This window comes from Corythoichthys intestinalis, chromosome 10 (genome assembly GCF_030265065.1).
Source record: "Corythoichthys intestinalis isolate RoL2023-P3 chromosome 10, ASM3026506v1, whole genome shotgun sequence".
Taxonomy (NCBI): Eukaryota; Metazoa; Chordata; class Actinopteri; order Syngnathiformes; family Syngnathidae; genus Corythoichthys; species Corythoichthys intestinalis.
In genome coordinates, this window is record NC_080404.1 from 12935187 (window position 1) to 12949194 (window position 14008).

Below are 14008 nucleotides of genomic sequence, written 5' to 3' on the forward strand. Positions count from 1 at the left end.
ATCGAATTATAATGTATTCTTATGGGAAAATCCCCTCGACATACGACCATTTCGACTTACAAACCAGTTCCTGAAAGGAATCAAAATTCGTATGTAGTGGTACCACTCTATGAGCTGTATTAGCCTACGATCAAAATGACTAAGTTGTCTACAAATACATAATGAGCCTTCATGATTAAATGTTTATTTTCCCTAAGAAGAAAGAAGTTGATTTTCTCTTTTTACAGGTTATTTTATTCTCTTAACGAATGGGAGATGACGACACACGATTCAGGAACAAAAAGAACCCCATAATCATTTAAGATAAATACATTATGAAGCAAAGAGTAATTAAAAGCTGGTCGGCCAGGACAAAAATCCCCGAGAGCCCCATGCAGGTGCCCCCGAGTCGATCTGCCCCGACCTTCGAGATCATAGAGTTTATATTTGTTGTTATAGCAGATTAAGGATAGAGCCAGCCTATATATGAAAACAGTGGAAAAACACTAAAATGCAGAAATTGTGGACAAATCAGTGACCTTGGACAAGACAGACTCCTTGAAACCAAAACAGTACTCGTCTCCAGTATTCACAAAGCAGGCAAAGCACTGTGCTATGGGGACAATAAATGATTATTTGTGACGATGTGAAATGAACAGATATATGTTCATGTGATTAAAAGGAAATATATATCTACACCCTGCAATGCATCATATAGAGCAGTGTTTTTCAACCGGTGTGCCGCGGCACAATAGTGTGCCATAAGAGATTGTCAGGTGTGCCGCGAGAAGTTATTCAATATCGCTTTTTTTTTTTTACGTCATTGGGCGAAGTTGTAACAGTCACCTCCTTATATGGTCTTCCTCCCGACATCCACCCAAGGTGGCGCTGCTTTATTTACATTGAATATGTTCTTCTTCTGTTGCTGCTTACTTTTATGTTGGAGTTCTGCAAAGCGCGAACATGTGTGTGCGAACCACTGAGCTCCCGAGTGACGAGTGGTCAAGGTGGATTTATTATTATTTTTTTGTGAATAAATGTTCATAAGTGGAAGCTTCTGCCCTGTTTTAACTTTTTTACTTTTAAGCACACATCCTACTTACCACGCGTTACAAGTTGCAGTAGGAAAGGAGGAGTAGGTAGAAGCTTGCAGGCGTGTGCAAATGAGCAATGTATTTCTCGTGTCGTGTTCAAGAACTGCTCAGATTTTTAGCCATCAGCTACCTTGCTGTCCGCGAAAATGTGGACGCCAGCACGTCTACTGTACATCATTTGATTAGAGTCGTCAAGTGTCAATATACACAGAAGTGTCCTTTCCATTTCATCCATATTTGAGACCGTCAATCCTCCCCCTGTGTTTTATTCCAACACATTGTTGAGGACAGCAAGGTAGCTGATGGCTAAAAATCGCGAGCAGTTGCATTTGCTCTCATTTCAAATCAAGTCGACTGACTATTTTGTTCGTCTCCATGAAAACACAGAGGGGAAAAAAGGCAACTTTTTTGAGAAACACTTCAAAGGAAAATGAGAAAGCCCTCAAAGGTAGTTAACTTGTTGCTAAACTTGTTGCTGAATCAAAAAAGAGGCAATACTAAATGCCTGCAAAGCCATTGTCAGTGAGATGCTTGAGGTTAAAGACATTTCTAAAGTCCCCGTCTGACAATTCTGAGCTTTTCAAGCCTAACTGCTATAAAAAATAAAAACGGAGAGAGACTTAAGAGCTGTTGACGATGATTCCTGCAAGGATATCGGCATTGTGTTCATCCATACTGGCTCAAGTTTCACACTGAGTAAGTATAAATATTGAAAAATTATTTCATAATTAAATAAACTGTACAGAAAGTAATTTTGGAACATTTTTGGTTTGTGGTGTGCCATGAGATTTTTTTCCAATGTAAAAACCATGACTCAGAAAAGGCTGAAAAACACTGATACAGAGAATGATGCACCACGTGACTACTCTGTTGTACGATGCCACTTCAAGTTTAACTTCATTACAATATTACTGAATTAGAATAATGTTTGCTAGTGATGGTGAGATGAAGCCTCATGAGGCATTGCACCACTTGAGCCAATTGGTTCGAGAAAGGGTTCATTTCTTGGAGCTTCATGTGACCACAGAACCACCTACTGGCTAACTGTACAATCACAATCATTTGTCTCCCAACCACATGAGGGATTCGTAAATTTGTGTGTGTGTGTCTGTTGGTAAGGTATTATTTAACAACATATTGTCTGACCAAATCCTCGATGTACATAGATTATCACATAAGTATAATGTTGTTGGTTTTTTTTTCAACTTTCTTTTCATTGTTTTCCAGTCACAGAGTGGAAAACTCTGGGATCACAGAGTGGAAAACAATGGGATCAAACTCATAATCTAAGTGACCATGATGTATGGGGGGGTCAGTACCCCCTGAATCATTAAAAAAAAAAAAAAAAAAAAAAAAAGGCCCTATACACGAAACAAAAACGCAAACATAAACTACCTCATATAAAATATATGATGTTTCCTGTCGGTCAGCAGTGCCAAGCAGCTCCCCAAAAATCAACGTACATCAAATTATAAATAATTTGAAATTTTGGGTCCAGTAAGAGGAGTTGCCACATACAGTCACAGCCTCATATGTTACTCATGAAGTAAAACCTATATGTATATATTTTTAATGTAGTGTGTGTATGTGTGAAAATAATTTCATAAATGGCATTATAATAATGTGGTAGGTTGTGCAATGTTATTTTTTCTTATAATGACATGTGCGCATGTCGCCGGTGTTGCATGGATCTGGGCCGTGCGACGCAATCCGTACCCAGGACAGAACTCTAACTCACTCACACGACATGTCCAGCACGGTAGGCGGATGCTCTGACCACCAAGCCAGAAGCCCGGGCTTCCCACTTTGCCTGCCAGCGCACCCTCATGAGGAAAGGGAGGTTTCGACACAACGGACTTGCGTGAACCGTTACACGTAATCAGAGAGAACAGTAAACATGTTTGTGTCACATGAAAAAGGTTACTGATGATGTTTGTGCAATTTGGACATTGATGTAGCGACAAAATGGTGGGGATTTTCATTGTTTTATTTATTTATTTATTTTAATTTTTTTTCCACAGAGAAAAAGTCCTCTTTCTTGCTGGCGTCATCCTAGTATCAACTATACTGTGTTCTTCTTTCAAGTCACCTAAACTTTTTACTCTCCAAACCACCTCCAAATTATCCAAACTCTCACCTGATCACAACTCTCCTGCTAACACCCACATTTTGAATGCAGGCAGAGATGTTGATAGGCGGAGGCGAGCTGTCAAACCGCGCAGCAAATCTAAAGCACTCCATGAAGCGACCACATGGTACAGCTCGGCAGCGAGGCTTCGGACGTCATCATTTTCAGAACCTCCCCTAAATGAAGCGAGCCTCGGTACGCGCTTCGCAGAAAAGTCCCTTCATTACTCGACACACGCTTTGAAGACTCGGCGCACCTCGTGACATCACTAATGTTTGCCCTCTAACGGAAACCATATTATTACAAAAAATGTATTTCCCTCCCCCATCTTTTTACATTTTCAAACATTTTTGAAAAAGCTCCTGGGAGCCACTAGGGCAGCGTTAAAGAGCCGCGTCCGGCTGTAGAGCTGTGGGTTGCCGACCCCCGGCATAGGGTCACATGCGCTCTCAGTTTGACACACGTGAGCTATTTGGTCTCAAGAATGATCACTATAAATGTCACACCTTTGTCAAGGGAAATGATTCATTATTATGTGTAAAATGCTTGCTTTGTTTAGTGTAACTCATTCGCAGACATTGCCAGTTGAAATTTGTCACAGATATTAATAGTTTTCGTGAGGAGGGATTCACAATCAAATTCTTCAGAGCACAATAATGGTTATGGATGCAGGCCCAAGCTGTCTACTTGCTAGACAACAGCAAATTGGGCCCACACCAGTCCAAGACAGTGATGTGGGTTTAAGGCAGCAGAAACCCAAATTGGATCATGGAACAGTGTCGTTCCAAGGCCATCAACTTGCGTGGAATCTCTTCCTGCCATCTCATGTGGCATTTGTAATTCCAATAAACCAGGGGTTCAATCATACTGCTAGATGAATGATAATGACCATGAGTAGCTTTTAGCCACTGAGTGTCTCATTTACACCACAAACTCACACGTTTGCTGCCTCAGAGATAATGTGCTACTTATGTAACCACCTTAACACTCAGAGACATCTTATGCAACATCATAACTCTGCCAAAGAGTTTATCCTTTTTGATGAAGATGGAACATGGTCGACCAACTGATGCCAAAACAAATAATTTTTCCTTCGTGTGGGTCTGATCTTGACATTGGTTTGGTTTGCCTCTTCCCAATCACTAAGCTAATAGCTATAAACACCTAGATATATTAGTTCAATTAAAAGTTGGATCTAAATTATTAAACTTTATATTGTCAGTTAGATAACTTCTAGGGAATTTCAATTGGTTTGTGGAAACTGTGTGGTATAAATTAGATTAGGATTAAACATGTCAAACAGTGTGTGATGATACTACATAAAGGAAAAGTTCAGCTTCCCATATTAATTTCAGCATTCTGTCTTGTAAAAGGCGGCACGGTAGAAGATTGGTTAGCACTTCTGCCTCACATTTCTGAGATGTAGGGTTCAAGCTCGGGTTGCTGCCTTCTTGTGTGGAGTTTGCATGTTCTCACTGTGCTAGTGCCTGCGTAAGTATACTCCGGGTTCTCCAGTTTCCTCCCACATACTAAAAACATGTATGGTGTGCTGGTTAAACATGAAATTGTCCTTTGGTATGAGTGTGTGTGTGTGTGTGTGTGTGTGTGTGTGTGTGTGTGTGTGTGTGTGTGTGTGTGTGTGTGTGTGTGTGTGTGTGTGTGTGTGTGTGTGTGTGTGTGTGTGTGGGAATGTCTCCTTGTGCCCTGCGATTGGCTGGCAACCAATTCAAGGTTTACATTGCCCATAGTTAGCTGGGATAGGCTTCGGCACCCCCGCGATCCTCGTGGGGATAAGGAGCATGAGAGATGAATGAAGGAATAAATGTCTTGTAAAAATAGAAAGCAGTCTAAAAATCTTTATATTTGTTGAAAAGCAATTAGTACTTTACAGCAATCACAAAATATTATCATTCTTCAGTGTGTATAATGTTGAAGTAACTAAATTGCGTCATCCTCAGTATGCAAAGTATGTGTAGTCCCTCGGGCTGGGCAACAATTAAAAATTTGAATCGCGATAAATCGCATGTGAACCTTGTTATACATAGAATTCAATAACAAATTCATAGGGAGGACAGTAGCACACTTATTTTACATAAACTTAACGTATTAATGAAATGTGTACTTTTATAATAATTTTAAAAAATCAAAATGTATTTATTAAAACCAGAAAACCTCTGAGTTTACAGCAGAAACATGTTTCTTTTATAAACAACATCACGAAGAATAAACAGTTAGTTCACTAGTTCTCTTCTTCTGTATGATGTTACCAGCAAGAAAAACAACCTTTCCCCTCATGAAATGATGCTGCAGGTGTACTTGTGTGCTTTGTGAGCCCGCATGGACTGCAGGTGAAAAAGCGCCTGTCCTATCTTACTTTGGCTAACACCTTGACTGGTCATCAGCGAATTTAAGGGAATATAGTAAACAACCATTTGTACACGCGTGTTTTGTAGAATGTGGAAGGAAACCTTGGAAAATGGCAAAATAAATAAAGTGACAGCCAAAACCTGAACCTCCAAGAACAGTACTGTGAAGCTGAAATGCTACCCACTCGTACTCGTACTTATTAATCATACATATACATATATTGTGTGTGTATATATATGGTGGACAACACTAAGGTGACTCAAAGTTCCATTCTGAGACCCCCAATTTGGCCAAATTTCAAAATTGTCCTATACGCATGTGTGATACATCATTGGAAAGCTTAAAATCTCAATTATCTGGGGGAAGAAAAATTTTGAACAGGAGGGCATTTTTAAAAACAACATTTTTTTTACACAGCAAAACCCTAACTGGAGGTAAGAGCACGCGAGAGCATAATTAAAAACGCCATGATTTTAACGTGATAATATCGCGTACTTACCATGTTTCGATCCAAAAACTCCATGTAGCATGTATCATCGCGTGTCAAGACGCAGATGTGAATGGCCACAGACGGGTTTTTGGGGGATTTTACATGAAACATGGTTAGAAATGGTGTAGAAATCTCGGGACATCAAGCAGTGGTCGAGATGTCCTTTATTGTATATTTACACTTTTAAACGTTTTTTTTTTTTTTTTCTCTTCAGTTTTCTTTGTATTGATTATTCATAATCTAACATATCAGAGAAAATGCAACAGTAACAAAAAAAGTACAATTATGCGATAGTTATGAAGTAGATATCCGTGACTTTTTTTACAGACACCATTTTTTTTCATTTTGACGCAATTTCTTTATAAGTTTAAAATATGGGAGTGAATAGTTTTTTTTTTTTTTTATTTTTACGAAATATTAAGACATCAATTAATGATTCTAAGCTACAAATGACACTTTTTGGATAATAAATATAATTAATTACCTTCGTTTTATGGCTGGGTTGAAACAAAAGCAGTTGCGTGACGTCTGTAAACGGGGGTTTCCAGGGTAAAACGGACAAATTAAAACTAGTTCGGAGGCTTAATGCGCCATGAAATGACCACCAAGCCAGAAGCCCAGGCTTCCTCAGACTGCTTTTTCAGTCTTGTCTGTGTAAACACAGACAAGGCTGAAAAAGCAGTTTCTGCTCTTGCACTCCTCTTTACAAGAAACTGCTGTATTTTAAGCCAAAACAACTGTTGTGTTTGATAGAACAATATGTTTATATGCGGCCATAGCAGTTTCATGGCGCATTAAGGCCCCGAACTAGTTTTAATTTGTCCGTTTTACCCTGGAGACCCCCGTTTACAGACACCACACAACCGCTTCTGTTTCAACCCAGCCATGAAAAGAGGGTAAGTAATTATATTTACTGTTCAAAATGTCCAGCATTTTTAGCTTAGAATCATTAATTGATGTCTAATCTTTAGTTAAAAAAAACGACTTTGTAAAATGATTCACTCACAGATTTTAAACTTAAGACTATTACTCTAACAAATTACGTCACAATGAAAAAAAATTGTGTCTGTAAATAGGTCACAGATATCAACCGCATTCCTATCACTTAATTGTATTTTTTTCTGTTACTGTTATTTTCCCCGATATTTTAGATGATAAATAATCGATCCAAACAAAGAAAAAAAAAAAACGTTTAAAAGGGTAAATATTTGAAAAAAAAAAATCTCGACCACTCCTTGATGTCTGCGATTTCTGCATTGCGACCCTTGTTACATTACCGTGTTTCACCCATAAAATCCCCCAAAGTCCGGCTGTTGCCATTCACACCTGTGTCTTGAGTTTTTGGATCGAAACAAGGTAAGTACACGATAATATCAGGGTGTCTTTAATTATGCTCTCTCATGCTCTCACCTCGTGTTAGGGTTTATAGGTTTAATTTTTTTTTTAATGCCCTCCAGTTCAAAATTTTTCTTCCCGCAGAAAATCGAGATTTTACGCTTACTAATGATGTATCACACATCCATTTAGAACAACTTTGAAATTTGGCCAAATTGGGGGTCTCAGAGCAGAAGTTTAAGTCACCTGACTGTTTTCCGCCATATATATATGTTTTATTTTTAATTACAATCACACAACATAATAAAACAATCCAGGGTAGTAAAGTTGCCAAGAACCAGAACTTCTAAAATACAGTAAGCAAAGTAGTGGGATAATCACCTTGTTTTGTGTGATGCAGTGGATGGCTTTACTGTGAGCATCAGGCAGCTCTGCAGCAACTTTACCTATGTTCATGTCAAAAACTTGAATGGAACGATTGGAAGCACATGCCAGAACAATGTCTGAGTCAGGAAAGTTATGGGAGCTATTGTGGAGAAAAGTAAAGCACCGAATTAATTTAAATTTAAGGAAAACAGGCTATAAGATCTAAAAGAAAGAAGGGTGATTTTTTTTTTTTCTGTTTCACTTTCATTGTGCATGTTAAATACAGAAGCTCATGATATAATATCACATTGCCTCAGACTCTTGGTGGACTCAGTTGACATGAGATTAAAAGGATATTACTGAAATATGAAAGACAAAACAATCAAAAGTAAAACCAGCAGAGGAAGATTGAGAGGCAGCTGTTTACACATTGAGCGGCCAGATTCAATTTGTCTACCAAAACACTTGAGTCTACACGTCCTATCATAAAAACGGTAACATCGAATGAAAGGATACAGGAGAAGAAATCGTTGATAGCAGACAAATCTGTAATATGTGTTCCTGAGGTTGTTGAAAAGCAACTTGACAATTTGACGAAACTTCGCTGCTGATACCTGTGGGACACAGACACACGCATATTCATCTGTTTTTATAGGAAAGTGCTCAAATTCAAATGAACACCCTTCAATGTAGTGGTTGTTTTTTAAGCAGTCATTAAAGGTGAAATTCAGAATTAGGATTAATGTTTGAGTTAGCGAGGGTTTAATTAGTTGGTGGAGTTGGTTTCAACAAATTCCGTGCAGTTTGTTAGTTATTTGCCGGGTTCAGGGCCTCGGAGTGGCTCAGCTAGCGCGAGTCAATGGGGTTTGCTAGCTTGCCAATAAAAATGATATTCACAGATCTAACTGTTCAAGGAAGCTATGTGGTGATCAAAGAGTAAACTGTACAGTGAGTCAGGTTGATTGATTTGGGGGATAGGGAGTCCCTTTCATTCCCAATAGAAACATTCGCAGTGAAAAAACTGATGTGACGTCACTTCATCTTGCTTGCCTGGACAGCTTTTTCCCTGCAGAGCTGCTGGATTACAAACGTTGCTGTTCATACTGGCAGATAAGGACAGAAAGATACAGGACGCCGTCTGACCACGGAAGCCCAACGCGTGCGTCATGCAGCTAACTGAGCAAGATTGACGCTGACAACCAGGTGATAGGCAAGACATATACAAGCCCACGTCTGCACCACCAAATCCTGCAATAAACTCTTCCGGACAGTCCAGAACAAATGGCGGGACATCTTGTCTTGCCAAAAGGAACATCTGACACAGAGGAACCCGTGACCGAGAAGTGAACACTCAGCACTCACGTGGCACGGAGGATGACAAAATCCTTTAGTCTCGTTGCCCTGACAACAGTAACGCCCGAATCTTCCTGTCCAATCCACAAACAGACAGTAATCCTAAACAACGCCCAAACACACCCTTCTTCCGCACCACAGCCCACCTCACCAGAGCCTTTAAAAGACTGAATGTTTAACTAATCGTTGTCATTTTTCTCAGGAATCTTTTGTTTACTTAATATATGGTGACCCTGTATCCAGTTTGCCTTGGCGCCTGGGTCTCTCTGTGCTGTATGATCGCTGTCAACCTGGATAAATTGTCAACTTGTGTTTCGAAGCCTTTTTCCAGCTTTCAAAATGGAATCAGAATGAGGGGTTGAGACTAAGGTGAACACGCTGAAACTGGCCTTTTGGCTGGGTTGTCGGGCTTCTGCCGGCCCGGGCAGCTGGAATTGCGCTAGCGCGTTTCGGCTGGCGTGATTCCAGCAATCTGGCTGAAAGGCCAGGTTCCCTTCTGACCACTCTGGAGCCCTGAAACTAATAAATAACAAACTAATTGCATGGAATTTGTTGAAACAAACTCCACCAACTAATTAAACTCCCGCTAACTCGAAGATTAAGCCTAATGTAAAAAATTCTGACCTTCCCCCCTAAAGCTTGAATAATGGAAAATCTAACTCATATATTACCTTATGTCATTACTGTAAATCACATATCGACCCATAAAATAGCACAATTCAGAATTTACCTAAACATTCCCGACATGGTTCATTGTACAATATTCAGACAAAGCATATATTGGAACACCAAATCCCATATTACCTCTTGATGTCATCATGTGTGGCATCCACATGATACAAATACAACTGCAGGGAGTCTCCAGATGCTACAAGCAAAAACTTGTCCAGGTAATAAAACTGGGCAGCTTTGATATGTTTAGAGAACATATTTTTACCCTGAAAGAAAACAACATAGGAGATAACTGAGAGTTTACTTCGTGTACATTCAAATGTGAACACAATGTGACAGTGTAGCGAAAAAAAAAATGTTTAACTTCTATCATCCATCCATCATCTATAAGGTTTACCCTCACGAAAGTCACGGGGAGGGCTCTTTTCATGACTGTTAATTAAACAGAGAAGACCAATCTTGTTTTGTCTGGGTTATAGCCTTTTAAGGCGCCAACAATTCATTGCTTTCGTGTTTGCAAACTCAAGTTTTTTCATTTTTAATCTGCAACCAGTACTCGACATGCAGAGTAATTCTTTATGCTTTTTCCATCCATCCATCCATTATCTTCCGCTTGTTCCTGGGTCGGGTCGCGGGGGCAGTAGCTTTAACAGGGAAGCCCAGACTTCCCTCTCCCCAGCCACTTCAACCAGCTCCTCTGGCGGGATCCCAAGGCGTTCCCAGGCCAGCCGAGAGACATAGTCTCTCCAGCGTGTCCTGGGTCGTCCCCGGGGCCTCCCGCCGGTGGGACATGCCCGGAACACCTCTCTAGAGCTGGGAATCTTTGGGCACCAAACGATTCGATTACGATTACGATTCAGAGGCTCGGATTCGATTATAAAACGATTATTGATGCACTCACCTCCTTTTTTTTTCTCTTTATTATTTTTTTTTTTTAATGTTTTGTACATTAGTTCCAAAATTGGTCAAAAATACTCTCAGGCTAAACCACACTACTATGTCAGTATCAAGTTAACATATAGCAGTAAACAAATATACAAAAATAACATTAAATAAAAAACTCCAGTCCCCATTCTGTATCAGCAGCTTTAAACTACATTCAGTTAATTTAATGTTGTGAATCAACCATTAAATTTGTTAAAATTGCTCCCGTTATTCCATAATTTCCCTTTTGTCTACTTTCGACATGTGAAAGTTTTAAAACTATTGTAAAGATAGATTCAATTCAATATTTTACCGATTTAGGAGTATTTTAGATAAAAAGTTAATTAGGTTTGCTGGAAGGTTCGCTACAACAGCCTTGCAGGGAAGTGTACTGCTTTAAGATGGCGGCCGTTTATAACTCCTGCATCTAGCTTTTTGTAGATGTGCTGCTAACACTACCAAAGCTATAATGCATCTAGTCCTATATAAATGATATCCACCGTAACATTATATACGGATGTACTTTTCTAGCAGCTTTTCGGCAGCAGTCAGGTATGTTGTTGTGTTTTTTATCTCGTTGCATGAGTTGAGCTAGAGCCGTGAGTTGAGCATTGGCATTACCCGAGGGGCCGGGTAATGGGAAGCATGATGTTTAGCTACTCTCGCTCCGTTCTGTCCCGAAGACCGCGCGGCGCGCTGAGTGTTGTGTACTTCCGCTTTACTTCGCATATTTTAATAATCGGAATTTGGATGTTTGTGAATCGTTCTCGAATCTTCCACGGCCGAATCGCGAATAATCTAAGAATCGGAAATTTTGCACACCTCTACACCTCTCCAGGGAGGCGTCCGGGAGGCATCCGAACCAGATGCCCGAGCCACCTCAGCTTGCTCCTCTCTACGCGGAGGAGTAGCGGCTCGACGCCGAGTCCCTCCCGGATGACCGAGCTTCTCACCCTATCTCTAAGGGAGAGCCCGGACACCCTGCGGAGGTAACTCATTTCGGCCGCTTGTATCCGGGATCTTGTTCTTTCGGTCACGACCCAAAGCTCGTGACCATAGGTGAGGGTAGGAACGTAGATCGACTGGTAAATCGAGAGCTTTGCCTTTCGGCTCAGCTCCTTCTTTACCACTACGGACCGGTGCAGAGTCCGCATTACTACAGACGCTGCACCGATTCGCCTGTCGATCTCCCGCTCCCTCCTACCGTCACTCGTGAACAAGACCCCAAGATACTTGAACTCCTCCACTTGGGGCAGGATCTCATCCCCGACCCGTAGAGGGCACTCCACCCTTTTCCGACTGAGGACCATGGTCTCGGATTTGGAGGTGCTGATCTTCATCCCAACCGCTTCACACTCAGCTGCGAACCGCTCCAGTGAGAGTTGGAGGTCACGGCTTGATGAAGCCAACAGCACTAAATCATCTGCAAAAAGCAGAGATTCAATGCTGAGGTCACCAAACCGGACGCCCTCAACGCTTCGGCTGCGCCTAGAAATTCTGTCCATAAAAATTATGAACAAAATCGGTGACAAAAGGCAGCCTTGGCGGAGTCCAACCCTCACTGGGAACGAATTCGACTTACTGCCGGCAATGCGGACAAAACTCTGACACCGGTCGTACAGGGACCGAACAGCCCTTACCAAGGGGCTCGGTACCCCGCACTCCCGGAGCACCCCCCACAGGACTCCCCGAGGCACACGGTCGAACGCCTTCTCCAGATCCACAAAACACATGTAGACTGATCGGGCGAACTCCCATGCACCCTCGAGGACCCTGCCGAGGGTGTAGAGCTGGTCCACTGTTCCACGGCCGGGACGAAAACCACACTGCTCCTCCTGAATCTGAGATTCGACTTCCCGACGGACCCTCCTCTCCAGCACCCCTGAATAGACTTTACCGGGGAGGCTGAGGAGTGTGATCCCTCTATAATTGGAGCACACCCTCCGGTCCCCCTTCTTAAAAAGGGGGACCACCACCCCGGTCTGCCAATCCAGAGGCACTGTCCCCGATGTCCACGCGATGTTGTAGAGACGTGTCAGCCACGACACCCCTACAACATCCAGAGCCTTTAGGAACTCCGGGCGGATCTCATCTACCCCCGGAGCCTTGCCACCGAGGAGCTTTCCAACCGCCTCAGTGACTTCAACCCCAGAGATCGAAGAGCCCACCTCGGAGTCCCCAGACTCTGCTTCCTCAAAGGAAGGCGTGTAGGTGGAATTGAGGAGGGCCTCGAAGTAATCTCCCCACCGGCTCACAACGTCCCGAGTCGAGGACAGCAGCACACCATCTTCACTATACACAGCGTTAATGGTGCACTGATTTCCTATCCTCGGGCGCCGGATGGTGGACCAGAATTTCCTCGAAGCCGTCCGGAAGTCGTTTTCCATGGCCTCGCCGAACTCCTCCCATGTCCGGGTTTTTGCCTCGGCGACCGCCGAAGCCGCAGTCCGCTTGGCCAGCCGGTACCTGTCAGCTGCCTCCGGAGTCCCACAGGCCAAAAAGGCCCGATAGGCCTCCTTCTTCAGCTTGACGGCATCCCTTACCGCTGGTGTCCACCAGCGGGTTCGGGGATTGCCGCCACGACAGGCACCAACCACCTTACGGCCACAGCTCTGATCGGCCGCCTCAACAATGGAGGTGCGGAACATGGCCCATTCGGACTCAATGTCCCCCACATCCCCCGGGACAAGGGAGAAGTTCTGCCGGAGGTGGGTGTTGAAACTCTTTCTGACAGGGGATTCTGCCAAACGTTCCCAGCAGACCCTTACAAGACGTTTGGGCCTGCCAGGTCTGGCCAGCATCTTCCCCCGCCATCGGAGCCAACACACCACCAGGTGGTGATCAGTTGACAGCTCCGCCCCTCTCTTCACCCGAGTGTCCTAAACATGCGGCCGCAAGTCCGATGACACGATTACGAAGTCCATCATCGAACTGCGGCCTATGGTGTCCTGGTGCCAAGTGCACATATGGACACCCCTATGTTTGAACATGGTGTTCGTTATAGACAAACCGTGACGAGCACAGAAGTCCAATAACAGAACACCACTCGGGTTCTGATCGGGGGGCCGTTCCTCCCAATCACGCCCCTCCAGGTCTCACTGTCGTTGCCCACGTGAGCGTTGAAGTCCCCCAGGAGAACGAGGGAGTCCCCAGAGGGGGCGCTCTCTAGCACACCCTCCAAGGTTCTCCAAAAAGGGTGGGTATTCTGAACTGCTGTTCGGTGCATAAGCGCAAACAACAGTTAGAACCCGTCCCCCTACCGGAAGGCGGAGGGAGGCTACCCTCTCGTCTACCGGGGTA

General features: G+C 43.0%; 1 protein-coding gene across 3 annotated transcripts in view; it reads right to left on the bottom strand.

Moving 5' to 3' along the window:
• Positions 1–14008, bottom strand: part of wdr27 (WD repeat domain 27) — a 98531-nt gene that overhangs the window by 58422 nt on the left and 26101 nt on the right. For all 3 annotated transcript variants that reach the window (XM_057849057.1, XM_057849054.1, XM_057849056.1), the window contains exons 18-20: positions 9917–10050; positions 8276–8373; positions 7775–7896 (exon numbers count right to left, since the gene is read on the bottom strand). In XM_057849057.1, the coding sequence (XP_057705040.1) occupies positions 7775–7896; positions 8276–8373; positions 9917–10050 (354 nt within the window). The remainder of the gene's footprint in view (positions 1–7774; positions 7897–8275; positions 8374–9916; positions 10051–14008) is intronic.